The sequence below is a fragment of the Thalassophryne amazonica genome, chromosome 9 (genome assembly GCF_902500255.1).
Source record: "Thalassophryne amazonica chromosome 9, fThaAma1.1, whole genome shotgun sequence".
Classification (NCBI taxonomy): domain Eukaryota; kingdom Metazoa; phylum Chordata; class Actinopteri; order Batrachoidiformes; family Batrachoididae; genus Thalassophryne; species Thalassophryne amazonica.
This window is the reverse complement of record NC_047111.1, coordinates 83,831,139-83,858,752: the sequence shown is the minus strand read 5'-3', so window position 1 is coordinate 83,858,752 and position 27,614 is coordinate 83,831,139. Positions and strand designations below refer to the sequence as shown.

At 43.0% G+C, this 27,614-nt stretch overlaps 1 protein-coding gene across 1 annotated transcript; it reads right to left on the bottom strand.

Annotated features, from left to right (window-relative positions):
* Positions 1-136: 136 nt before the first annotated feature.
* On the bottom strand, positions 137-27,614 carry bco2a (beta-carotene oxygenase 2a). Its single transcript, XM_034179090.1, has 12 exons — positions 27,516-27,614; positions 24,556-24,748; positions 24,209-24,420; positions 13,418-13,533; positions 9,282-9,384; positions 8,960-9,088; positions 8,721-8,881; positions 8,437-8,633; positions 8,254-8,257; positions 1,432-1,614; positions 918-1,028; positions 137-564 (listed from the first exon to the last, which is right to left on the bottom strand). Exons 2-12 carry the CDS (start codon positions 24,705-24,707, stop codon positions 448-450), a joined length of 1,485 nt encoding a protein of 494 aa, XP_034034981.1. The 5' UTR covers positions 24,708-24,748; positions 27,516-27,614; the 3' UTR covers positions 137-447.

Genomic DNA, 27,614 nt, shown 5'->3' with positions numbered 1-27,614 from the left:
TACAGACACTCAAAGTGCTAAGGATGATCCCTCATATTCACACACACGCAAGGCACCATACCATACAAGGCACTCAACTGCTTGGGGACTCTAACAACTTGGGGATTACAGCCTTGCTCAAGGGCACCTTATTGAGTCTTTATTACTTGGTTGAGATGGTTTAGTGCCCGTGATAAGTCACGTATTCCTGTTGGTGCTCTATATCTCTGTCAGTTACATGTGGTTGCAGAATGAAAGTGATTCATAATTAAAATGCTAGAAGATTATTAATGCCATTACTATTAGAAGTTATTGCTCAAACAGAAGATTGATGTAACATAACGTTAGTTTTCAGCCACTAAAAGGGCATCATCGGCATCTGCTAATGTTGCAGCTGTAATTATACCACCACGGAGCTGCTGCGCAGTAAACACTATGTGGTATTCTTTCATCATGAATGAAAAGACTTTATCCAGAGGCAGTGAAGGTGCCGTGGAAGCCATAGGGCATATTAACAGGCACACTGGCTCGTCCCAGCTCTTCAAAAGTCTTGGCATCCAAAAACAGGAGAAATGTTCCTTTATCCTGCAAGTGAAGAGTTTAATGCAGTTACTGCACGAAAACAACCTTCTAATCAACATCACTGACAGTCCAACTGAAATATTAATGTCAGTCTTTCTGATTTGCTTCTCTGTACTAAGCACTTCTCAAATCACAGCAATGTATCTGTTTGGAAGAGCAGTATGTCTTAAAGCTGCAACATGTTGGCACTTATCCAAGTGACATCTTCAGCTTCAGAACTGAAGAAATCATTTGGATGAGTGAAAAAACATCTTGAAGATTCATCCAGTCAAGCAGACCTCTAGATGTTTCCACAGAAGTGGTTCCAAGCTGAGTTATCAGAGTTTCCATTGTGTGAGCTGAACTTTGTCTTTTACCTGAGACGGGGTGAGAACCACAGACAGAATGACTCCATTGTCCTCCTCCGTGGCGTTAGGTGATGGCACAAACACAGGCTCTGATGGGTAGAAACCCTTCTGGCACCAGACCTGAAATGTACCACATATAATTAGCCATAAAAGGTTATACGAGGTTATACGTACAATGTAGGAATTTTTTCAGTATACAGTACATACACACAAAAACAGCAGAAAAATAGAAAGGAGCAATTTCAGTACTTGCACAGGTTGTAGGGTCACTTTGAAAACAGAGGTCATTATGTAAAGGTAAAGCAAATTTGGCATTTGTTCTAGTGTGCTTGCTTACTATACAGATGTCCAGTATTCAAGACCATGTGCTTATTCTCCATTTACATCTAGAGTTGGGTCAGGAAGGACATCCACCATCAAATGTGTCAAATCAATGTGGATCCATATCACACCTACTGTGGCAACCCTGAGCAACAAGGTTGAATTCAAAACAAAGTTCTAGGCAGTACAAGCACACACTCACCTTGAGTGTTTTGTTTTGGAGGTCCATTTTCAGCAGAGAGTCTCCCACCAGGTGGCGAAAGCCGCAGCCATAGAAGTAGCGGTACGGCCGTGTGTTAAATTGACTGTAGTTGATCTGAGGAAACTCCAGGCTACCGTACTCGTGGAGATCATCTCCATGGAGATCCTCATGCTGGCAGAACACCTGTTAACACAGCTACGTTTTAGCAGAGTTATTTTTATGTTGTTTGATTTTCTACTTTCTGTTTCTTCAGCTCTGTAAAACTTTGCAAAGCCTTGTAACTGTTAGAATGGCCTAAGCGGTGGTTCACCCCCTTGAGTCTGGTCTGCTTGAGGTTTCTTCTTCAATATCATCAGAGGGAGTTTTTCTTTACCTCTGTCACCTGTGTGCTTCCTCTAGGGGTCGGTAAGGTTAGACCTTTCTTGTGTGAAGTGCCTTGAGGCAACTTTGTTGTGATTTGCTGCTGTGTAAATGGAAATAAATTAAGAGTTTTGACAACAGCAAAATCTGTTGTCACCAGGCTTCAGGCTCATCCTAAACAACTTTAGCTCATTTGTGCCTTTGAACCATTCTTTTTTTTTTTCTCTCTCTTTTTTTTTTTTACATTTCACCTCACATTTTGCAAGAACATAATGTTGATCAATTGAGTGACATGTTTAGCCGCATGTTCTCCTTGAATTGCTGGCTGTCTGAGTGGTGTCCAAAAAATGAGGTGGGCTTCATAGATAATTGGCAAAGCTTCTGGGGAAAACCTGGTCTTGTTAGGAGAGACGGCATCCATCCCACTTTGGATGGAGCAGCTCTCATTTCTAGAAATCTGGCCAATTTTCTTAAATCCTCCAAACCGTGACTATCCAGGGTTGGGACCAGGAAGCAGAGTTGTAGTCTTACACACCTCTCTGCAGCTTCTCTCCCCCTGCCATCCCCTCATTACCCCATCCCCGTAGAGACGGTGCCTGCTCCCAGACTACCAATAACCAGCAAAAATCTATTTAAGCATAAAAATTCAAAAATAAAAAATAATATAGCACCTTCAACTGCACCACAGACTAAAACAGTTAAATGTGGTCTATTAAACATTAGGTCTCTCTCTTCTAAGTCCCTGTTGGTAAATGATATAATAATTGATCAACATATTGATTTATTCTGCCTCACAGAAACCTGGTTACAGCAGGATGAATATGTTAGTTTAAATGAGTCAACACCCCCGAGTCACACTAACTGTCAGAATGCTCGTAGCATGGGGCGGAGGATTAGCATCAATCTTCCATTCCAGCTTATTAATTAATCAAAAACCCAGACAGAGCTTTAATTCATTTGAAAGCTTGACTCTTAGTCTTGTCCATCCAAATTGGAAGTCCCAAAAACCAGTTTTATTTGTTATTATCTATCGTCCACCTGGTCGTTACTGTGAGTTTCTCTGTGAATTTTCAGACCTTTTGTCTGACTTAGTGCTTAGCTCAGATAAGATAATTATAGTGGGCGATTTTAACATCCACACAGATGCTGAGAATGACAGCCTCAACACTGCATTTAATCTATTATTAGACTCTATTGGCTTTGCTCAAAAAGTAAATGAGTCCACCCACCACTTTAATCATATCTTAGATCTTGTTCTGACTTATGGTATGGAAATAGAAGACTTAACAGTATTCCCTGAAAACTCCCTTCTGTCAGATCATTTCTTAATAACATTTACATTTACTCTGATGGACTACCCAGCAGTGGGGAATAAGTTTCATTACACTAGAAGTCTTTCAGAAAGCGCTGTAACTAGGTTTAAGGATATGATTCCTTCTTTATGTTCTCTAATGCCATATACCAACACAGTGCAGAGTAGCTACCTAAACTCTGTAAGTGAGATAGAGTATCTCGTCAATAGTTTTACATCCTCATTGAAGACAACTTTGGATGCTGTAGCTCCTCTAAAAAAGAGAGCTTTAAATCAGAAGTGCCTGACTCCGTGGTATAACTCACAAACTCGTAGCTTAAAGCAGATAACCTGTAAGTTGGAGAGGAAATGGCATCTCACTAATTTAGAAGATCTTCACTTAGCCTGGAAAAAGAGTCTGTTGCTCTATTAAAAAGCCCTCCGTAAAGCTAGGACATCTTTCTACTCATCACTAATTGAAGAAAATAAGAACAACCCCAGGTTTCTTTTCAGCACTGTAGCCAGGCTGACAAAGAGTCAGAGCTCTATTGAGCTGAGTATTCCATTAACTTTAACTAGTAATGACTTCATGACTTTCTTTGCTAACAAAATTTTAACTATTAGAGAAAAAATTACTCATAACCATCCCAAAGACGTATCGTTATCTTTGGCTGCTTTCAGTGATGCCGGTATTTGGTTAGACTCTTTCTCTCCGATTGTTCTGTCTGAGTTATTTTCATTAGTTACTTCATCCAAACCATCAACATGTTTATTAGACCCCATTCCTACCAGGCTGCTCAAGGAAGCCCTACCATTATTTAATGCTTCGATCTTAAATATGATCAACCTATCTTTGTTAGTTGGCTATGTACCACAGGCTTTTAAGGTGGCAGTAATTAAACCATTACTTAAAAAGCCATCACTTGACCCAGCTATCTTAGCTAATTATAGGCCAATCTCCAACCTTCCTTTTCTCTCAAAAATCTGCAGAGGAATGGTCTATTTGAAGAGTTTCAGTCAGGTTTTAGAATTCATCATAGTACAGAAACAGCATTAGTGAAGGTTACAAATGATCTTCTTATGGCCTTGGACAGTGGACTCATCTCTGTGCTTGTTCTGTTAGACCTTAGTGCTGCTTTTGATACTGTTGACCATAAAATTTTATTACAGAGATTAGAGCATGCCATAGGTATTAAAGGCACTGCGCTGCGGTGGTTTGAATCATATTTGTCTAATAGATTACAATTTGTTCATGTAAATGGGGAATCTTCTTCACAGACTAAGGTTAATTATGGAGTTCCACAAGGTTCTGTGCTAGGACCAATTTTATTCACTTTATACATGCTTCCCTTAGGCAGTATTATTAGACGGTATTGCTTCAATTTTCATTGTTACGCAGATGATACCCAGCTTTATCTATCCATGAAGCCAGAGGACACACACCAATTAGCTAAACTGCAGGATTGTCTTACAGACATAAAGACATGGATGACCTCTAATTTCCTGCTTTTAAACTCAGATAAAACTGAAGTTATTGTACTTGGCCCCACAAATCTTAGAAACATGGTGTCTAACCAGTTCCTTCCCACTGTAGCCAAGTGCTTGCTCACAGGGGGTCGTTTTGACCGTTGGGGTTTTACATCATTATTGTATGGCCTTGCCTTACAATATAAAGCGCCTTGGGGCAACTGTTTGTTGTGATTTGGCGCTATATAAAAAAAAAATTGATTGATTGATTGATTGATCCTTACTCTGGATGGCATTACCCTGACCTCTAGTAATACTGTGAGAAATCTTGGAGTCATTTTTGATCAGGATATGTCATTCAAAGCGCATATTAAACAAATATGTAGGACTGCTTTTTTGCATTTACGCAATATCTCTAAAATCAGAAAGGTTGTTGGAGAACCAGCTGTTCATGAAGGGCGAGAAGTGCGAGTTCCACCGCTCTTCTTTGTCCTTCCTGGGGTTCATAATCTCCTCCAACTCCGTCGCCCCTGATCCGGCCAAGGTTGCGGCGGTGAGAGATTGGCCCCAACCAACAAGCCGTAGGAAACTGCAACAGTTCCTTGGCTTTGCAAATTTCTACAGGAGGTTCATTAAGGGCTACAGTCAGGTAGTTAGCCCCCTGACAGCCCTGACCTCCACTAAAGTTCCCTTCACCTGGTCGGATCGGTGCGAAGCCGCGTTTAGGGAGTTGAAACGCCGGTTCTCGACTGCACCAGTCCTGGTGCAGCCTGATCCAAATCACCAGTTCATAGTTGAAGTGGATGCCTCTGACTCAGGGATAGGAGCCGTGCTGTCCCAGAGCAGGGAGTCCGATAAGGTTCTCCATCCTTGTGCCTACTTTTCCCGCAGGTTGACCCCAGCTGAAAGGAACTATGACGTCGGCAATCAGGAACTTCTGGCGGTGAAAGAGGCTCTGGAGGAGCGGAGACACCTGTTGGAGGGAGCGACGGTACCATTCACGGTTTTCACGGACCATCAGAACCTGGAGTACATCCGGACTGCCAAGCATCTGAACCCCAGGCAAGCCCGCTGGTCACTGTTCTTCGGGCGTTTTGACTTCCAGATCACATACTGCCCCGGGACTAAGAATCAACGATCTGACGCCCTGTCCCGGGTGCACGAAGAGGAAGCCAAGGCCGAGTTGTCAGACCCAACGGAAACCATCATCCCCGAGTCCACTGTCGTGGCCACCCTCACCTGGGATGTGGAGAAGACCATCCGGGAGGCCCTGGCACGAAACCCGGACCTGGGGACCGGCCTGAAGGACAGATTGTACGTCCCACCAGAGGCCAGAGCTGCGGTTTTGGACTTCTGTCACGGTTCCAAGCTCTCCTGGGGTGCGAAGAACCGTGGCAGTGGTCCGGCAGCGCTTCTGGTGGGCGTCTATGGAAGCCGACGTCCGGGACTACGTCCAGGCCTGTACCACCTGCACCAGGGGCAAGGCGGACCATCAAAAGACCCAAGGTCTCCTCCAGCCTTTACCGGTGCCTCATCGCCCCTGGTCCCACATCGGCCTGGACTTCATCATGGGCCTCCCGCCATCCCAGGGCATGAACACCATCCTCACGATAGTGGACCAGTTCTCCAAGGTGGCCCACTTCGTGGCCCTCCCGAAGCTCCCGACGGCCCAGGAGACTGCAGACCTCCTGGTCCACCACGTCGTGCGTCTGCATGGGATCCCGAACAACATCGTCCTGATCGTGGTCCTCAGTTCTCCTCTCAAGTCTGGAGGAGTTTCTGCAGGGAACTGGGGGCCACCGTGAGTCTCTCGTCCGGGTACCATCCTCAAACTCAAGGACAGGTTTATTGGCCCATTTCCCATCCTGAAAGTCCTCAGTCCGGCTGCAGTGAAGCTGAAGCTGCCAGCTTCACTGCGGATTCATCCTGTTTTCCATGTGTCACGTCTCAAGCCCTACCACACTTCACCACTCTGCACCCCCGGACCTGTGCCGCCTCCTGCTCGGATCGTCAAGGGGGAGCTGGCATGGACCGTGCGTCAGCTCCTGGACGTCCGTCGGAAGGGTCGGGGGTTCCAGTACCTGGTGGACTGGGAGGGGTATGGACCTGAGGAACGCTCCTGGGTGAAGAGGAGCTTCATCCTGGACCTGGCCCTCCTGGCCGATTTCTACACCCGACACCCTGACAAGCCTGGTCGGGCGACCAGGAGGCGCCCGCTGAGGGGGGGGGGTCCTGTTGTGTGGGCCGCTGAAGAGGAGGTACTGCTGGCCCACCACCACCAGAGGGCACCCTGCTTGAAGTGCGGGCTTCAAGCACGAGAGGGCGTCGGAGCAACAGAGAGTGACAGCTGTCACTCATCAACAGCACCAGCTGTCACTCATTCTACTATCATCATCCACATCACCATAAAAGCCGGACTGCAACTCCACCTCCCCGCCGAGAAATCAGCTACCACTCAGGTAACCTTCTCTGCTGTGATTTATTGAATATTGTTCTGTGTGCAGCCGTTCGCCCTGTGGATACAGTCTTCTACTGGATTGGCGTACAGTGTGGGTTGCGACGTCTTCGCCTCTCACTCCTTCCAGAGAAGCGACTGACAGGAGCTGCACGGTTGTTTCTGTTTCTGGAGGTGGAGGTTCTCCCTCCCGGAGGAACTGAGTACGGAGAGATTACTGGGTGTGTATCCACACACCCACCATTAACTGTTTCTGTTTCTGCCAGCAGTACCAGGTCTGACAGCTGGAGACGGTGGCCACCTGGGACCCAGGACTTGGCGGCTCCGGTGTTCTTCAGATCCATTGGCGGTGGAAGCCGTGTGGGATCCGGCTCTTCTCTGGACAGACGTCTTCTATCCTCGAGCCTGCCCACACGTCACCTTGTGTATGATTGACTGTACTCCTCAACTGCAATTGTCTGTATTCTGTTGTGCAATTCACAACATTAAATTGTTACTTTTTGGCTTAATCCATTGTCCGTTCATTACCGGCCCCTGTTGTGGGTCCGTATCACTACACTTTCACAACAGGTTTCCTATGTTTAATGTCAGGAATATTAGCTGTGAGTGTGTTTGGTAGAATGTTGATTTGTAAATTAAGTCTTGCTGTAACCTGAAATTATGAAAGTGTTTGCTCTGAAAAGGTGCTCAGGAAGGAGAAAATAAGGTGTTGTCAGAATAAGACAGACTGGAATCTATCAGTCAAAGAATGGGCACCAACATTCAAGCTGTTCAGACTGAATGATCAGACACATAGGAAGGTTAATTTGGGGTGTAAAACATCATGATGTTTCACTTCAACAGAGAACCTTCTATGAAAACCATTTTACTTCCTGTGAACTTTACTCCATATATCTACAAATAAATCTTACAGCCATGGTAGCTGGAGACAAAAAAAAAAAAAAAAAAAAAAATCTGTTTGACTTGATCCTTATTTTCTGACCAAATATTTGTAGACTGTTGACTATTTCAGTGTCTGGAAGTCTTTGGTACTAAGTCTGTTTGGCAGATCCTTGAGAATCACTTGAATGACTTTGTCTCAAATGAGTGGTACTGAGGTAGACTCAGATGAGGATTTGCATTCTGAGGGGACATCAGCTACAACATTTGGGACATGTGCTGTGTTTCTCTGTGTATGATCCAGCACACCCTTGCCTCAGTGTTGAGGATCCCGCGGCTGGAGAAGACCAAATGGATGCCCACATTTCACCTGGCTGCAGTGATAGATGGTTGTTATGAAGAAGTGGGGATATACCAGTTGTTTTCCTGGATGTGGCTCCAGTGCATGCTCCAAGACTTGGCTTGCTGTGACTATTTCAGTTAGTTTTAGTAAAACTGACTTCAGAGCTTTTCATGTAATCCTGCTAACAGACAAAGGCATTGCCAACTTTACTCCTGTAATGTGCATGCGCATAAACAGACCTCATCTAGTCCATCTCCTGTCTTGCGCAGGTTTTGGAGGAGATAGTTCTTGATAGCTCGGCAATCGTCTGAACAGCACATATCCAGCACCAAGAAACCATCCTCCTCAAAGGCATTGATCTGATGGAACACAGAGATGGCTTTGGTGTGATACTTCACTGAGCTGACCTATGGGATACAGATTCAATAATTAGACTCCGTTAAACCCACACTTGATGTGAAAATGTCTCCTCCTAGGTCACATTCACATCCCACCTCGCCTGTGTGCTTGCTAACAAGATGGAAGACTGTTTCCTGCCTTGGATCCCAGTAGATTCCCTCGGATAGAGCTTTACCTCTCAGCTTGCATGTGACTATCTTCAGCAAGTCCATCTTAATTGGCTGCTCAATGAACACCACATAGTTCTCAGACATAGCTGGAGGGAGAGGAGATTGTAGTCGTGCTGTGCATCAAAAAACAGCAGTATGAAAGTGAGCCAGACTATCTGGTTTACCAAAGCTGTGGTAGTAGGAGGGATGAGACCTGTTTGCAGGCACGATAGAACACACGATTCTGGCTCCTTGAAGCGTGTCTTCGGCATCTGTCTTCTCAGGAGGCACACTGATGATGTTGTACAGCGCTCCTGGAATACAGTTCTTTATATCAATTTGACAACAATGAACAGTGTGTGTTTTTGCAGATTTTATATCTGTTAGACTAGCAGTTCTTCATATTTGAGTAGATATTCTGCCTTTGTTATACTCGAGTGTGAGAATTCACTTGTTAGCACACGACATGCAAACTGCATGCAGAGTGATGTACACGGTTTAACCAACCTTTGCTACCATAGGAGTTGCCCATATTGTAGGTGGTGCCATCAGGATCATAATGTGGGTGAGCAGTGGCTCCATTTACTGCAATGAACTTGCTCCAGTCCACCTACAAAATATTGTTGAGAATATCATAACAGCCCATCCTAAAATAAATTCATAATAAAATGTACAAAAAGTAATCCACAAAATAAGTACATATTTGTATGTATTTTTCAACTTTGATCCTGAACTTTGATATTTTAATCTTACCAAGGAGGTTATGTATTTGTTGTAATATGTCTTTAATCAGGATTGTTGTAATCAAGATCAGGATTAAAAACTGAAGTCAGGATCAGGTTCAAAGTAATCAGGGTCAAAACTGAAAAGAATCAAAGATGACAGCCATCCACTGATCCGGATCCATACTAAAATTGAATCCATACCTTTCTTGGCATAAGCGCGACCTCGCTACTAAACCTCATTGACAGGAAGATACTTCAAAAGGACACGCTGTAGATAACAATTAACTCGTTGTTTACGAGTCTGCATCACAAAGTTTACAATATGATGTGATACGATATACTTTACTGTCCCATAGGCAATTTGTCTTAGATTCATGTGCTGCATTCCCAGTACATTAAAAAAGTAAAAACAATCTCCATTTAAAATAAATAAATAAATAAATACAATTTCCATAGTGAAACAGACAACATGGCATAAACAACCCATAATGGGCGAGCATCACACATCTCGTGATCATGCTTCCTGTCTGAGTTCTGGGACAAGACACTTCATCTGCCCTGCCCCAGTACACCCAGCATGCATCACTTGCATCAGTGAGCCTCAGGGACAATTCTTTCCTATTACAGTAATATTTCAAGTTTGCGAATGTGAAAATTCTCTGTACAGTAATCAAGTTCCTTGTCAGATTATAAGGATTCGCAATTAACTTTATCAAGTTAAACTGAAAATGTTTGCATATCATGTACAGTAGTGTTCAGAATAATAGTAGTGCTATGTGACTAAAAAGATTAATCCAGGTTTTGAGTATATTTCTTATTGTTACATGGGAAACAAGGTACCAGTAGATTCAGTAGATTCTCACAAATCCAACAAGACCAAGCATTCATGATATGCACACTCTTAAGGCTATGAAATTGGGCTATTAGTAAAAAAAGTAGAAAAGGGGGTGTTCACAATAATAGTAGCATCTGCTGTTGATGCTACAAACTCAAAACTATTATGTTCAAACTGCTTTTTTAGCAATCCTGTGAATCACTAAACTAGTATTTAGTTGTATAACCACAGTTTTTCATGATTTCTTCACATCTGCGAGGCATTAATTTTGTTGGTTTGGAACGAAGATTTTGCTGGTTTACTCGTGTGATTGGGGTCATTGTCTTGTTGAAACACCCATTTCAAGAGCATGTCCTCTTCAGCATAAGGCAACATGACCTCTTCAAGTATTGTGACATATCCAAACTGATCCATGATACCTGGTATGCGATATATAGGCCCAACACCATAGTAGGAGAAACATGCCCATATCATGATGCTTGCACCACCATGCTTCATTGTCTTCACTGTGAAGTGTGGCTTCAATTCAGAGTTTGGGGGTCGTCTCACAAACTGTCTGCGGCCGTTGGACCCAAAAAGAACAATTTTACTTTCATCAGTCCACAAAATATTCCTCCATTTCTCTTTAGGCCAGTTGATGTGTTCTTTGGCAAATTGTAACCTCTTCTGCACGTCTTTTATTTAACAGAGGGACTTTGCGGGGATTCTTGCAAATAAATTAGCTTCACACAGGCATCTTCTAACTGTCACAGCACTTACAGGTAACTCCAGACTGTCTTTGATCATCCTGGAGCTGATCAATGTGTGAGCCTTTGCCATTCTGGTTATTCTTCTATCCGTTTTGATGGTTGGTTTCTGTTTTCTTCCATGCGTCTCTGGTTTTTTGTCCATTTTAAAGCACTGGAGATCATTGAAGATGAACAGCCTACAATTTTTTGCACCTGCGTATAAGTTTTCCCCTCTCCAATCAACTTTTTAATCAAACTGCGCTGTTCTTCTGAACAATGTCTTGAACGTCCCATTTTCCTCAGGCTTTCAAAGAGAAAAGCATGTTCAACAGGTGTTGGCTTCATCCTTAAATAGGTGACACCTGATTCACACCTGTTTGTTCCACAAAATTGACAAACTCACTGACTGAATGCCACACTACTATTATTGTGAACACCCCGTTTTCTACTTTTTTCTACTAATAGCCCAATTTCATAGTCTTAAGAGTGTGCATATCATGAATGCTTGGTCTTGTTGGATTTGTGAGAATCTACTGAATCTACTGGTACCTTGTTTCCCATGTAACAATAAGAAATATACTCAAAACCTGGATTAATCTTTTTAGTCACATAGCACTACTATTATTCTGAACACTACTGTACATAAAGCTCAATTGAAAGTGTTGTGTTGGAGGTTTTGCTCTGTATTCTTTGTCACAGAGGAGGATGGGGGGAGGTGGTGGTAACTTCTCATAGAGTCAAAGCTTACATGTGGATGCTGAGATGAAGGTGGAGAATAAATGCTGATTTGCAGCAACAGTGTGAGTGCTCACATGTTTGCAGCAGCACGTACACACCAGTGAGTGTTCAGACATCTTATACGAGGTCTATTAGAAAAGTATCAGACCTTATTATTTTTTTCAAAAACCATATGGATTTGAATCACGTGTGATTACATCAGACATGCTTGAACCCTCGTGGGCATGCAAGAGTTTTTTCACGCCTGTCGGTTACGTCATTCACCTGTGGGCAGTCTTTGAGTGAGGAGTCGCCCACCCTCTTGTCGTTTTTTCATTGTTTAGGAATGGCTCAGAGACTGCTGCTTTGTTTGATCAAAATTTTTTCAAAACTGTAAGGCACAACTGAGTGGACACCATTCGATAAATTCAGCTGGTTTTCGGTAAAAATTTTACCGGCTGATGACAGATTTTGGTCTGGTAGTGTCACCGTAAGGACGGCCCACGGCGCCTGACGGCGATCTGCGCTTCGAGGCGGCAGCGTCTCACCATTTCAAGTTGAAAACTTCCAGGCTCTGTTGATCCAGGAAGTCGTCAGAGAACAGAGAACTTTCAGAAGAAGTCGGCATGAGGAGTTTATTCGTACATTCCATTGTTAACGGACATTTTGTAATGAAAGAACGTGCGGGCAGAGTCGCATGTCGGGCCGGACCCGACCGCGGGGGGTCGCGATAGGAAAAACACCTCCGTTGGAAACGTTAACGGGCAAGTTGGAACATGCCCAAGCTGTTAAACAATTTCTCAGTTACTCGCTTGTTGAAAGCCATCAAAAGCCGCCTGAATTTTACAAATGGTTTTCAACATGGAGGTGTTTTTCCTGTCGCGGCGCACACAGATTTGCCGAGTCGTCACGGAAACGACTCAGCGAATTTACGCGCACGTCTTTCATTAAAAAATGTCCTTAAACAGTGGAATGTCCGCATAAAGTCCTCATGCCGGCCTCTTCTGAATCTTCTCTGTTCTCTCACGACATCCTGGGTGAATTAAGCCTTAAATTAGGATGTTTTCAGGTCGAAAAAGGCCGACAACGGCGCCTGGAAGCGCTGCACAATGTCCTGCTCTGTGGGAAGTCCTTACAGCGACAGAAACACCCCATAATCTCTCATCAGTCGTTAAACTTTTCACCGAAAACCATCTTAATTTCTTGAATAGTGTCCACTGGGATATTCCTCACAGGTCCAGAAAAAATGTTGATAAAGCAACGCGCGCCGTCTCGAGCAGCGTGTGAAACAAAGGAATTCAGCCGAGAGGGCGGGACCACATCTCACTCAAGGCCTGCCCACAGGGAAATGACATCACCGACACGCGTGAAAAAACTCAAACATGCGCACGAGGGTTCAAGCATGATTGGTGTAATCGCACGTCATTCAAATCCATATAGTTAAAAAAAAATAAAAGGGTCGGTTTATTATCTAATAGACCTCGTATAATCTTTAAAATTCCTCCGAATGTGTATTGCGTAGCGTAGAGTAGCTGACCGCCTGAATTAGCTTTTGCCTTGTATAATCACAATAAGTATTACACACAATTACAGAAAGATTATAGACATTGTGCTCATTGCAGGATGGTCATTTATTACCTTTCCCAATGTTTCCATGTTCTCTGGGTTTACTTTATGCATGAAGTTTGTCTCAGTGCTGACATAGTAATCACCCTTATATTTGACAAAGCTCACACTTGCATTGTCTGTCGGCTCTGTAAACAAGAAATAAACATAAATAAAAAGCCTTTTTAACAAATGATGAGAATTCCTTAAACTAGTTTCCTTTAGTTTGGCCTCTCTTCATTGGCTTCCTGTTAATTCTAGAATAGAATTTAAAATTCTTCTTCTTACTTATAAGGTTTTGAATAATCAGGTCCCATCTTATCTTAGGGACCTCGTAGTACCATATTACCCCAATAGAGCGCTTCGCTCTCAGACTGCAGGCTTACTTGTAGTTCCTAGGGTTTGTAAGAGTAGAATGGGAGGCAGAGCCTTCAGCTTTCAGGCTCCTCTCCTGTGGAACCAGCTCCCAATTCAGATCAGGGAGACAGACACCCTCTCTACTTTTAAGATTAGGCTTAAAACTTTCCTTTTTGCTAAAGCTTATAGTTAGGGCTGGATCAGGTGACCCTGAACCATCCCTTAGTTATGCTGCTATAGACGTAGACTGCTGGGGGGTTCCCATGATGCACTGTTTCTTTTTCTTTTTGCTCTGTATGCACCACTCTGCATTTAATCATTAGTGATCGATCTCTGCTCCCCTCCACAGCATGTCTTTTTCCTGGTTCTCTCCCTCAGCCCCAACCAGTCCCAGCAGAAGACTGCCCCTCCCTGAGCCTGGTTCTGCTGGAGGTTTCTTCCTGTTAAAAGGGAGTTTTTCCTTCCCACTGTAGCCAAGTGCTTGCTCACAGGGGGTCGTTTTGACCGTTGGGGTTTTACATAATTATTGTATGGCCTTGCCTTACAATATAAAGCGCCTTGGGGCAACTGTTTGTTGTGATTTGGCGCTATATAAAAAAAAATTGATTGATTGATTGATTGATAGTTTGGGGCCACCGCAGCAGTACCAGATGTCCTTGATGGTGCTTGCATCGCTGTGTCACCCAATGAAAAGCATTCCCTTTTTAAACCAGTCTATGTGACACTGTGGCTTGAATACATACATGTGATTTCTTACTTATAATCTGAATCCACTGCACTTACACCGTCAAACTCTGCAGATAACAATACTGGCTATTGTGCTTCCTGATTTTAAGAATGTTACTGTGTATTCTTGTAGTTTACTTCAATGGTTCAGCCACATCACAATCAGACAGAGTTGTTAGGGCAACTGGTTAAATGTTTAATTGAAGTTGCTGGGATTTGGAAATTTTCTGTCTTTATTGACTCACTGTGGCCAGTGAAAAACCCAGTCATCACCATGGTATACAGCTGAATAATAACTATTTAATTATTTTCTGTGGATGACCTGCTTCTTCCCATATTATCAGTCTGATCAATGCCTATTTCACAAGTAATGAGATATTGTGTTTCATTTATTTCTGCACATCATAGTATAATTTAAGAATCATTTAAGTGTCTGCTTGTTCCACTATTCCTACTTGGACCAAGTTCCACCAAACTTGCTGTGCATGTAGCTTGACCCCAGAATTGCCCTTAAGGAGTTCAGGTCAGGGTCACTGGGATCAACAGTCAAAAATTTGGTTTATCTGTTTGTTCCCCTACTCCTTTTGAGTCTCTGGGCCAATTTTCACAGAAATTGATATGTAGATGCCAGTCAAACACCAGAATTGCCCTTAAAGAGTTTGTTTTAGCAAAGTTTAAGGTCAATGGGGTCAAAGGTCAAACTATGCTTTTGGGGGGGAGTGAGTCGAGTGCCCACCAAACCTGGTACACATATATATGTAAGTTCTGGCACTGCCTAGGTGACACCAAATTTACCAAAGGTCTGTTATAGCCTCCTGACTACCAGGACTTATATATAAGTCTTGGTAGTCAGGAGGCTATGAGTCAAATATAAAAATGTAAGTTTTTCATTCTGATTTGTACCAAACTTGCCAAACATACACAGGTGGGCTCTGGAGTCTGCCAGGTTAGGTCAAACTTGCCAAAGGTAAATCAATGGGGTCAAGTTCATTAGTTTCAAAGGTCACAATTTAAGTCTTTCACTCAGATCTGTATTGAATTTGCCACATACATGGAGCAGGGTTATGGAATTACCCAACAAGGTCAAATTTGCCAAAGGTCAATCATTGGGGAAGTCATGTCTGCATGTATTTGTTGGCTGACTCGCCCAAGGTCCTTTTGCTGATTTCTACCAAACATGGTATGGCAATGAAAGGTGGCCCAAAATTGCTATTAAAAAATGAGGCATGCACAGGTAGATTCCAGAATTGCCTCAGTAGGTTCAAGCACAGATCAATCATTTAATGAAAGTCAAGGACACCGTGGTCAAATGTCACATTGCCTTATCTGTTCCTGTCTATATACACACACAGGTATCATTACCTAGCATCTCCAGACTAAAAATAAATACTTAAAAAAAGTTACATTTCAAATGGTCTCCTTCTACTTTTTATGGTTGACCCAGGAGCTGGCAATCGGACCCTGAATACAGACACAACATGGAGACAGAATTGGTTTTTACAGTATATTTAGGTGAGATGTAGGCAGGCTTGGCTGGAGTGGTCTGACAGCGGAGGACAGAAACAGCTGAGTGGGGCAGCAGTGGAGTCAAATGAGTGAATCAAACAGGCAGCTGAAGACGGAAGCAAGGCAGATGACAACTAGGATTCCCGGGGATCAGGTGTGGAGGATCTGAGGCACAGAGAAAAGAAGTAAACAAACGTGAAAAGAAAAATCTTCTCAGAGATAAGGCAATTATTTTTGTACCACAATGGAGACTGTAAGATCTGGCAGGGTCTGGATGCCTGAGTGGCAGTTAAATACTGTAGTGGTTTGATTGGAGATAGGTTGCAGGAGAGCAGACTCAGCAGCTGGTAAGGATCAGACAGGCAGTCTGGAGGAGGGAACCCAGAGTCCACACCCAGCAACACAGACACATACTGAGACAAACATGACACACCAAGTACAGAAAATGACAAAACATACAATGAAATTGAAATGCAAAGCCTAAACCCACACAACAATATTTGTGCATACTAAACCCAAGCTAAGTGAGTACTCCAGACAGCAGGATTTGATGTCACAACACAGCATAGAGCTGACTCCAGATCCTGATTAGCTCTCTTAGCCTGACCCTTTGTTTGAGGGTAAAGACCAGAGGAGAGGCTAACCAATGCACCCAGGGCTTGACAGAAGGCTCTCCAGACTTGAGAGATAAAGTGAGAACCTCGATCTGATACAGTGTCTACTGGGATACCATGGAGATGGAAAACAGGTCAGCAGTTTCTTTGGCAAAAGACCATTTAGGCAACCCAACAAAATGAACGGCCTTGGAAAAATGGTCAACTATGGTAAGTATCACGGTATTACCATTGGAGGGAAGACACAAACAGTGCAAGCAGTGACACAGGCACAGGTGTCTGAGTCCATAGTGGGCCACCAGAAGTATCTTTTGAGTAGCAACAGTACGATTCATCCCAGGATGGCAGGAGAACCGTGAAGCATGAACCCACTGCAGGACCTGTGAACAGACAGAATCTGGGAAAACAGACAGTTAGGGTGACCAGTTCCTCGATCTGGCTGATCCTGCTGAGCCTCTCTTAAAGTTGACTCAATCTCCTAAGTTATAGCAGCTAACCACACAGTTAGCAGGGAGTATAGTGTCTGGACTGCAGTTGGTGTCCTCCACCATGCAATGGTGTGAGAGGACACTCGGTTTTACATTATGGGAGCCAGGGCCATAGCTAAGGATGAAATTAGACCTACTGAAAAACAGAGTTCAACGGGCTTGGCATGGGTTCAGACACTTAGCTGATTGAAGGGACGCAAGATTTTTATGGTCAGTCCATACCACAAATGGCTGTTGAGCAAGTTTAACAACCAGAACTTCTCAGTCACCAACATCATAGTTGCTCTCAGCCGAAAATAGGCATCGAGAAAAGTAGGCATAGGAATGGAGCTTCTGATCAGGTTCAAGGCGCTGAGAGAAAACCACCCCAATTCTTGTGTCGGATGCATCCACCTCCACAATAAACTAACAGAGTGGGTCCAGCTGCACCAGGACAGGTGCAGAGATGAAAAGAGTCTTTAATTCATGGAAAGCAAACTCAGCCTCAGGAGTCCAGGACAATGGAATTGAAGAGGAGGTAAGTCTGGTAAGTGGTGCAGCAACATGGCTGAAATCCTTAATGAAACTCCAGTAGAAATTAGCAAAGCCCAGGAATCTCTGAAGCTGTTTCCTGGTGGTGGGTTGTGGCCATTCAACAACTGCTCTGACGTTTTATGGATCTGACTTCTCTTGCCTGCTCTCAATAATGTACTCAAGAAAGCTCACGGAGCTAGATTATGATTCACACTTGTCCATTTGCTGCAGAACGTGACCGATCTGGGAAATGTGTTCTTGCAAAACTCAGAATGTCATCAAGATAGACCGGAGGTCACAAAGTGATTCCAGAAAGGGCCAAGAGGGTGCATATGTTCTTTGCAACCACCAACTCCACCAGGTGATTTCACTGATTAACATCACTTTGAGAAGATGGAATCAGTTAATCAGAAAATTTGCACCCTCTTGGCCCTGGAAACAGTTTGAGATCTCTGAGATAGATGAAGATGAAACGATTGAGAAAATCTCTCAACATCATTCACTAAAGCCTGGAAAACAGCAGGTGCATTTGTCAGACCAAATAGCATCACCAAATATTTGAAATGACCCAGCAGAGTGTTGAAGACTGTCATCCATTCATCTCCTTCTTTTATGTGAACCAGGTGGTAAGCATTCCTTAGCTCCATTTTCGTGAATGTGGTTGTACCTTGGAGAGATTCAAAAACAGAAGTGAGTAACAGCAGGGGTACTTATTCTGTACTGTGATATTGTTCAACCCTCAGAAATCAGTGCAGGGGTGTAGGGTCTTGTCCTTAGCCACAAAGCCAGCACCAAGAGGGGAGGAGGAAGGGCAGATTTGGCCAGCTGCCAGGGAGTCCATGATATACTTCTCCATGGCCTCTCTTTTGGGTCAAGACAGGTTATACAAGAGACTAGAAGGCAAAGGGGCACTAGGAGGAATATCAATGGTACATTTGTGTGGTCTATGGGGAGGCAGAGAAAGCGCCCGCTTTACTAAAACCTCACACAGGTCATGGTAATCAGCTGGTACAGAGGACAAATATTGTGGCACAGGACTGGTTAAGCCAACAACACCTCTGTGGGAGACAAAGCAAACTGTAAACAAGAAGACGGCAAAATTAACTCCAACTTACAACCTTCCTAGCAGACCAAGCAAGGTGGGGGTTATGACACTTTAACCATGGATATCCCATTAGCAATGGTGCCTTGGGAGTGGAAATCACATTGAATCTGATTGTTTCTTTAATTTCCAGAGAGTACCAGAGAGATGGGTTCAGTTTGATGGGTGACACGGGCCAGCAAACTTCCATCCAGGGCCCTGAAAATGAGCGGTCTTTCCAAAGGCTATTCTGGACTGAATAGCTACTTCTTGATCCAGAAAGTTCCCCTTAGCACCAGAATCCACTCAGGCTAAAAATGGCAAGGCGAGTTGGCAACAACAGATTGCAGCTTGTATTTGTAATTGTGACATGGACGGAGAGGAAGACTTAATCTGGCCCAACAGTATCCCCACATCTACTAATGGGGCCCTGTCTTTTGGCCGAAGGGAGCAAGTTGCCAGAAGGTGGCCTGTATAGCCACAATACTCACCAGCCCCGATTCTCTGAAGACACTCTTCTGGAGTCAGATGGGCATGACCCAACTGCATGGGCTCCTCTTCAGGAGGTGAAACAGTGGCTATAACAGAAGAACTCACAGCTGGCCGGATTCTCATGAGAGTTGAGGGCAGAGAACAAGAAGCAGATGGCTGCGGAAAATGTCCTGGGGCCTCATGTACAAAGACTTGTGTGGATTTCCTACTGAAACGCCAAAACCCAGGAACTGGCGTGAGCACAAAATATCCAGATGTATCAAAGTCTGTGTACGCATGGATCCAAGCACATTCCATTTGTACATCCCACTGAACATGGAATTGAGTGCACATGCACCAAATTCTGCCCTGGCCACACCTCTATTTAAATATGCAAATCCATGTGAATAGGTCCTTGAGCTGGGATTCCCCACACTGTCACATCAGACAAAATGAACACATAAAATAAATTATACCAAGTGTGTGCTACAGATGACTGGAAATTACATGGAGACATGCAGGGATACTTTATGTGGTACCCTATTAAACGGAATAATCACAAAACTAGAAAAATGTTCATTGGAGCGTGTGTGTGATGCCGTAAACGCTCAGAACAGTGCACATACACAGAAGTTAAAAGCGTGAGGTGTGCCGCCGCTGACTAGGTGTGACATTCACAAATTTACACACACATTTATTGACAAATACTGAACACAGGGAGACAATCAGTTAAGAAGCTCTACTGTTCCAGTCTCACCATCAAGAAAAAGAAAACACATTGATAATAATAACAAACAACACATTTGAATGCGCACATGCCCAAATGTGTTCTGAACAATTACATGAATAAACTATTTACACAGCAAGCAGCCACCCATTACGCATTACGCACCATGGCAGCCTATAGGCTGATGTGCGTATCACATATGATGTGACCATTGATGGAATGGAAATGTTTTCCTGTTCACAAAAACAAATTCATCATGTGATGGCACCTTTATGTGTGCAGTCAATAGCTCTGATTACATTAGGGCAGGGGTGGCCAAGTTCAGTCCTCGAGAACCACCTTCCTGACACTCTTAGTTGTCTCCCTGCTCCAACACACCTGAATCCAATGAAAGACTCGAGTCTTTCGTCAAACCCCTTCAAACGGAGTGAATCTGGATGCACACTCTGTTTAGAGGGTTAGGAGGAACTTACCGCTGTCTCCACAGAAACAAACATGGCGCCGAAAGAGCCGCACAAATTTAAGTGGCTTTCATTACAAACTACACTGTTTAGAAAGTTATAACTTACCAAAAAACTTTACAGGCAATTGTCTATGACAGCAACATATATGCTGCTGGATGTATGTTGCGTATATTGTCGTTCTGAAGAATATCGTAACTTCACTCGTGCGCTGAGGTGTTAGAATGCGCATACACATGAACGCTACGATAAGACACTTTTATATCTCACAATAGAGAAAATCATGATAAAAGATAAGCACGTTAATTTGTTTGTTCATAAATCTTGAGATAATAGCGACCCCTGCTGTTGGATTTCAAGGTCTGTAACACGTGACACATAACCTGACGTCCTAATAGACTGATATTATTTGTCAAGGAAATAGAGCTGGATGTAAAAAAATGGGAGAATTTGAAAAAGAAATACAAGGTTAACAGAACTAGATGCAGCCCATAACATACATACAGGTGCTGGTCATATAATTAGAATATCATGAAAAAGTTGATTTATTTCAGTAATTCCATTCAAAAAAGTGAAACTTATATAATGTATACATTCATTCCACACAGACTGATATATTTCAAGTGTTTATTTATTTTAATTACTAATTAATTAATTAATTAATTAATTACTAATCAATCAATTAATGATTAATCAATTAACAATATTATTACTATTATTAATGCTTAATTAGTAGTGGTATTATTAACATTAGTTGATTACCAATTAATTAATTAATTATTAATACTATCTATTATTATTATTTACTAATTAATTACATTCATTATTAATACCACAAAATTCTCCGACATGATTGCGATGCATCGAAGAAATCCGCGACTTATTCTATTTCTTTGCATTGACGCAGAAAGGCGAGAAAATAAAAAGAGCAAACAGGCTACTGCAACAAGTTGCGCTTCGGTTGCCATGTTGACAAACAGTAAAGACGGCACTTTAAGCGACGCAACATGATGACGTCAAACTCATGTCAGATGGGCAGTTTTTTTCCCCTAAGGCAGAGAGGTGTCTCAATTCATAGGGCTAGAGACATACCCCTTCACCTTACCCCTTGTTTTAAAGGGGTAGGTTTGGCTAGAGTGGTCTGACAATGGAGGACAGGAACAGCTGAGCAGGGCAGGCAGAGGAGTCAAATATGAATGGATCAAACAGGTGGCTGATGACGGAAACAAATCAGATGGCAACTAGAATTCTGATTGATCAGGTGTGGAGGATCTGAGGCACAGAGAAAAGAGGTAAAGAGATACAAACCATGAATACAAAAATACAAACCAAAAATACAAACCATGAAAAAACTTCTCAAAGATAAGGCCAATATGTCTGTATCACAGTGGAGACAGATAGATCTGGTCATGTCTGGATGCCTGTGTTGCAGTTAAATCCTGTAGTGGCTTGAATGGAGATCAGTTGCAGGTGAACAGACTCAGCAGCTGCAGAGGATCAGATGGGCAGGCCGGAGGAGAGAATCCAGAGTCCACACCCAGCAACACAAAGACAGACTGATACAAACATGACACACAAGTGTGTCATGTTTGCGTGACCTCAGGCAGAAGGCTAGAGGTTTGGAACGGAAATGGCATTGTTCCAAATTAGAGGTGTTCTGCCTTGTGTGGCGGGATGCTATTTTAGATTATAAGCATGCACTACTGGCCATGAAGCGGACCTCTTACTCTGATTTGATCAGTAAAAACAAACATAACTCAACGTTTTTGTTTGACATGGTCACATTTCTTATTCACAGGCCTGTTAGTTGTTCTCCCTTTCCAGCACAGGATTTCTTGGATTATTTTGAGAAGAAAATAGAAGATATTAGGCTGAGCATATCTCAGCACGCCTCGGCCCAGCCATTAAAACCTGCTATGGAGGTGGGCGCTACCATTGAGGTGTTACCTAGATTGACAGAATTTAATAGTATTTCATTGGGCGTGCTGACGAAACTTGTGGCGTCTACAAAAAGCACAACCTGTTTATTTGATTCCATACCAACAAAATTGTTTAAGGACCTGTGGCCCACTCTTGGGCCGACTGTGCTGGAAATGATTAATCTGTCATTAACCTCTGGATCTGTTCCGAAATGTTTTAAATCTGCAGTGATTAAACCATTACTTAAGAAATCTAATCTTGACCCTAGTGTATTGAAAAATTACAGGCCGATATCAAATCTATCATTCTGTTCCAAAATTTTAGAAAAGGTGGTTTCACGGCAGCTCATAGACCACCTCACTGATGTTTTTGAGCCGCTGCAGTCTGCTTTTAGGAAATATCACTCCACAGAGACAGCACTCACTAAAGTTGTGAATGATCTACTGCGAGCAATGGACTCAGACACCACTACGGTTTTGGTGTTATTAGATCTCAGTGCTGCGTTTGATACCGTGGATCATCATATTTTTCTCAATAGGTTGGAGAATTTTATTGGGATTACTGGAAGTGCCCTTGCCTGGTTGACGTCATATCTGCCCAGTCGTTCTCAATGTGTCTTGTAGAATGGCACTACCTCTGACCTTGCTGACATGAGATTTGGGGTTCCACAGGGATCTGTTTTAGGCCCCTTGCTTTTCTCCATGTATGTGGCACCCCTTGGGCGTATACCGCGGAGTTTTGGGATTGCCTTTCATTGTTATGCTGATGATACTCAGTTGTACATGCCGATAACTGCGGGAAATCTCACTCCCATAAAATCCCTGGAGGACTGTCTTCTATCAGTGAGAAGTTGGATGTCTAGTAACTTCCTACTTTTAAACTTTGATAAGACTGAAATGATGGTTCTTGGTCCAGCGAGACATCGGCATCAGTTTGACCAGCTGGCGCTCAGCCTGGGTTCCTGTGTCATACATCATATGGACAAAATGAGGAACCTTGGGGTAATTTTTGATCCCACGTTGTCTTTTGACCTCCACATCAGGGATGTTACTAGGACTGCTTTTTTCCATCTGAGAAATATAGCGAGGATCCGCTCCATCCTATCCATGGCTGATGCTGAGACCCTGATTCATGCTTTTGTTTCTTCTAGACTAGATTATTGTAATGTTCTATTTTCAGGGTTACCACAGTCCAGCATTAGGGGTCTTCAGCTGGTTTAGAACGCTGCCGCCAGACTTCTGACACGTAGCAGAAGGTCTGAACATATCACACCCATTTTGGCATCTTTGCACTGGCTCCCTGTCTCTGTGAGAGCAGATTTTAAGGTTTTGTTATTGACTTATAAGGTTGTTCATGGACTGGCGTCATCTTATCTGGCTGATCTCGTGGAACTCTATGTGCCGGCCCGGGCTTTGTGGTCGCAGGATGCGGGACTTCTCTGTGTTCCCAGGGTGAAGAAGAAGTCAGCAGGTCAAAGAGCCTTTTCGTATTGTGCACCCACCCTGTGGAACAGTCTTCCTGCGACTGTGAGGCAGTCTGAGTCTGTGGACATTTTTTGGTCAAGACTCAAAACCTATTTTTATTCTCTTTCTTATGGATCGTTTTTATTTTTATTTGTTTTATTCTTTTACTTCTGTTTTTATTTATGTATTTGAATTTTTTTATTCATTTTTAATTATTTATTCAATTTTATGTTGACTTGTTTTATGTAAGGCGCCTTGAGATGGCTTTTGCTGTGATTTGGTGCATTATAAGCTAATTAAACTAAACTAAACACAAGGGAGGGAAAATGACAAGACACACAAGGAAAGGGAAAGGCAAAGCGTAAAGGCCCTGTCACACCTTTACAATTTAGCCTTCGTATGCCGACTGTATTAAAAACACTGGCGTATGACTAACCCTAACACTACTCTCACTATCAAGAACAGCTGCTGTTATATTATCTGATTTAGTCACTTACTGTCCATCTCAAACCGTGACAGGAAACGCTGGAAAATGTTTTTGCAGGGGTCAGGCATAGCGAGGGTTCCAAATTCTGACATCATGATGCGATCTCTTTCAGTGTTCATCTTGTAGGCATCGCTGTGCAGGAACCGACTCATGTATGTCACATGACCTTTCTCAATGTTAAACTGGTGCAGCATAGCCATCCCGTCAAACCAGTGGTTGTAGCTGCAGTGAAGCAGAGATTCATGGTTCATTGCAAGTTATAAGAAAACATTTTTGCTGATCGGTCATACTTCACATGCTTGTAATTCTTCTGTACTGTCAGATTTTTTTTTTTTTTTTTTTTTTTGCATGACTCACTGTGTGTTTCCAAACTCAAACTTCCCTGGGCCATTGCGGAGCAGCTTGCCATTGATCCATGAGGGAATGGTTCCTTGTACATCAGTAGGGATAGGATCAGGGGTCTCTTGTATAGAGCAGATCAGAGGAGCGATGGTGTCCAACCCCTTCATTAGTGTACCGATGGGCTCTTTCTCACCATCAACCGCCTCATCTGTACACATCCATACACCATATGTGCTTTAACCAGATATGCTTTGGCCAATATTTAGTTGTTCGGTCAGGACACTTTGTTGAGATTGAATATTTTCTGGTGTGATAAGAAAATTAATCAGCAATTTACCATGTAAAATAGAATCAATTCAATACAGTAATTGTCTCAATAGTGTACCTTCCAAAAATGTTTTCACATCTGATTGAGAACTCTTTTACACATTTCATTCTACTCATCATGGAGTTGAGTGCCACGGCAAATATGAGGATTTCAGTGATTTCTTTGAATTCTTGTTTCCCTGAGGAAAAATGATTCTGCAACATACAATGTTTTATAACAGAATCAAGAATTTCATGCAAAAGTCAGCGAAACCTTTCAAAGGATCCTGTTATTTTTGTGCTGATTTTTAGGCTCAAAGCACCAGCTAAGCTGGTGCCCCTAAAAATAAGTCCCCCCGTCTTCATTGCATGAGTCATTTCAGAGATCAGCAGCATATCGTCAATTACCGCCTCGTTTGTGCTTCAAATTGCACACCAGTCATCATCTATCTCAGTGACAGATATCTGAAGCTTTTTTTTACAGCTTTTCCAAATAAATTCAGCATTATTTCAGCATAAAAGATGGGGGATCAACCAGAGTGTAACAGAGCACGTCTGAGTCTGACTCTCTGAGTCTGACCCTCTACACCCAAAGTGATCAAAGGGAATAATGTGATTATTAACCATCAGGCGATCATTTGAAAGTCAGTTTTAAGCAGAGATGAGGACATACTTGTAATCTCTGAATCACTGCTGATGCTCCAAAATGACGCATGTGCAGTGAAGGGGGGGGGGGGGGGACCGTTTGGTCTGCGACACCGGTCCTTGGGTAGACTAAACAAGGCTGAGTTGAAATGTGAAATTTACAGGACTGGTAGAGGTCAGGACCCTCTACCTGTATACAAACAAATATATAGGTGAAATAGGTGACACTGTAAATAAGAAATAATAATAATGTTGACTAGGGGTGTCACCATTCAGTTCATAAGGAGAGAGCATATCTCACCCATATTGGCCTCTCTTCATTGGCTTCCTGTTAATTCTAGAATAGAATTTAAAATTCTTCTTCTTACTTATAAGGTTTTGAATAATCAAGTCCCATCTTATCTTAGGGACCTCGTAGTACCATATCACCCCAATAGAGCGCTTCGCTCTCAGACTGCAGGCTTACTTGTAGTTCCTAGGGTTTGTAAGAGTAGAATGGGAGGCAGAGCCTTCAGCTTTCAGGCTCCTCTCCTGTGGAACCAGCTCCCAATTCAGATCAGGGAGACAGACACCCTCTCTACTTTTAAGATTAGGCTTAAAACTTTCCTTTTTGCTAAAGCTTATAGTTAGGGCTGGATCAGGTGACCCTGAACCATCCCTTAGTTATGCTGCTATAGACGTAGACTGCTGGGGGGTTCCCATGATGCACTGTTTCTTTCTCTTTTTGCTCTGTATGCACCACTCTGCATTTAATCATTAGTGATCGATCTCTGCTCCCCTCCACAGCATGTCTTTTTCCTGGTTCTCTCCCTCAGCCCCAACCAATCCCAGCAGAAGACTGCCCCTCCCTGAGCCTGGTTCTGCTGGAGGTTTCTTCCTGTTAAAAGGGAGTTTTTCCTTCCCACTGTAGCCAAGTGCTTGCTCACAGGGGGTCGTTTTGACCGTTGGGGTTTTACATAATTATTGTATGGCCTTGCCTTACAATATAAAGCGCCTTGGGCCAACTGTTTGTTGTGATTTGGCGCTATATAAAAAAATTGAATGATTGATTGATTGATTGATATTTGTGGTTAGATGTCATGGTTCAGTAAGAGTTCAGTTTTTCATGCAGTAGCTTTAATCTGTAAGCACCTTGAGAGCTCCTGTCAGTCACCAACACTGAGACAGAGTGTAAATGTAAACTTTCTTTTTTCATTAAATGTTTCAAAATTGGATTCCATCTCTTGTCATTCACAATGGGATGAATTTACACTGCGTTAAGTGTTTTGGTTTTTGTTGTTTTTATATTACACAACAATGGGCAGCACGGTGACTTAGTGGTTAGCACTGTTGCCTCACAGCGAGAAGGTCACGGGTTAAATTCCCGCCTGTGGCCTTTCTGTGTGGAGTTTGCATGTTCTCCCCGTGTTTGCGTGGGTTTTCTCCGGGTGCTCCGGTTTCTTCCCACATCCAAAGACATGTGGGTTAGGTGGATTGGAATCTTTAAATTGTCCGTAGGTGTGCGAGAGGGTGTGAATGTGTTTGTTTGGCTGTTTGTGGCCCTGTGACAGACTGGAGTCCTGTCCTGGGTGTACCCTGCCTCACGCTCTATCACTGCTGTGATAGGATCCAGCCCCTGGCGACCCTTGATTGGACTAAGCAGTTGAAGATGATTGCGTGAGATGTTACGCAACATGGGGAGCCTGACTCCCTTCAAAATTTTGTCAATTTAAGTTTGTTTACTTTTTTACACATATGACGGCATCTTATAAAACTTCTCTTTGTACAGATTTTAAATCATTGTATACAGTGTGGCTATTCAACGAAGATCTCATCCATGAAATTGTACACTAATTCATACAAAACATCAACTTTTATGATGGTTGGTGGCATTTTCTGTGTAAACTCAAAATTGGACCGACCTCATACGGGGACAGTGACTCAACATATCAGTATGCTTCACTTTTAGGTTCATGTTTCTAAAGAAAAAGTAAAATGAACCAGTTCTATTAATGTCAGGTTGGAAAGTGGCATTCTGCCCTTACCAGTATGTGGCTGTCTGGATCCACCAGTTGCCAGTATGGTGTTGCCTGGTTCCGCAGTGGTGATGGAGGTGCTTGGACCCTTAATATTTGCTTGCAAAT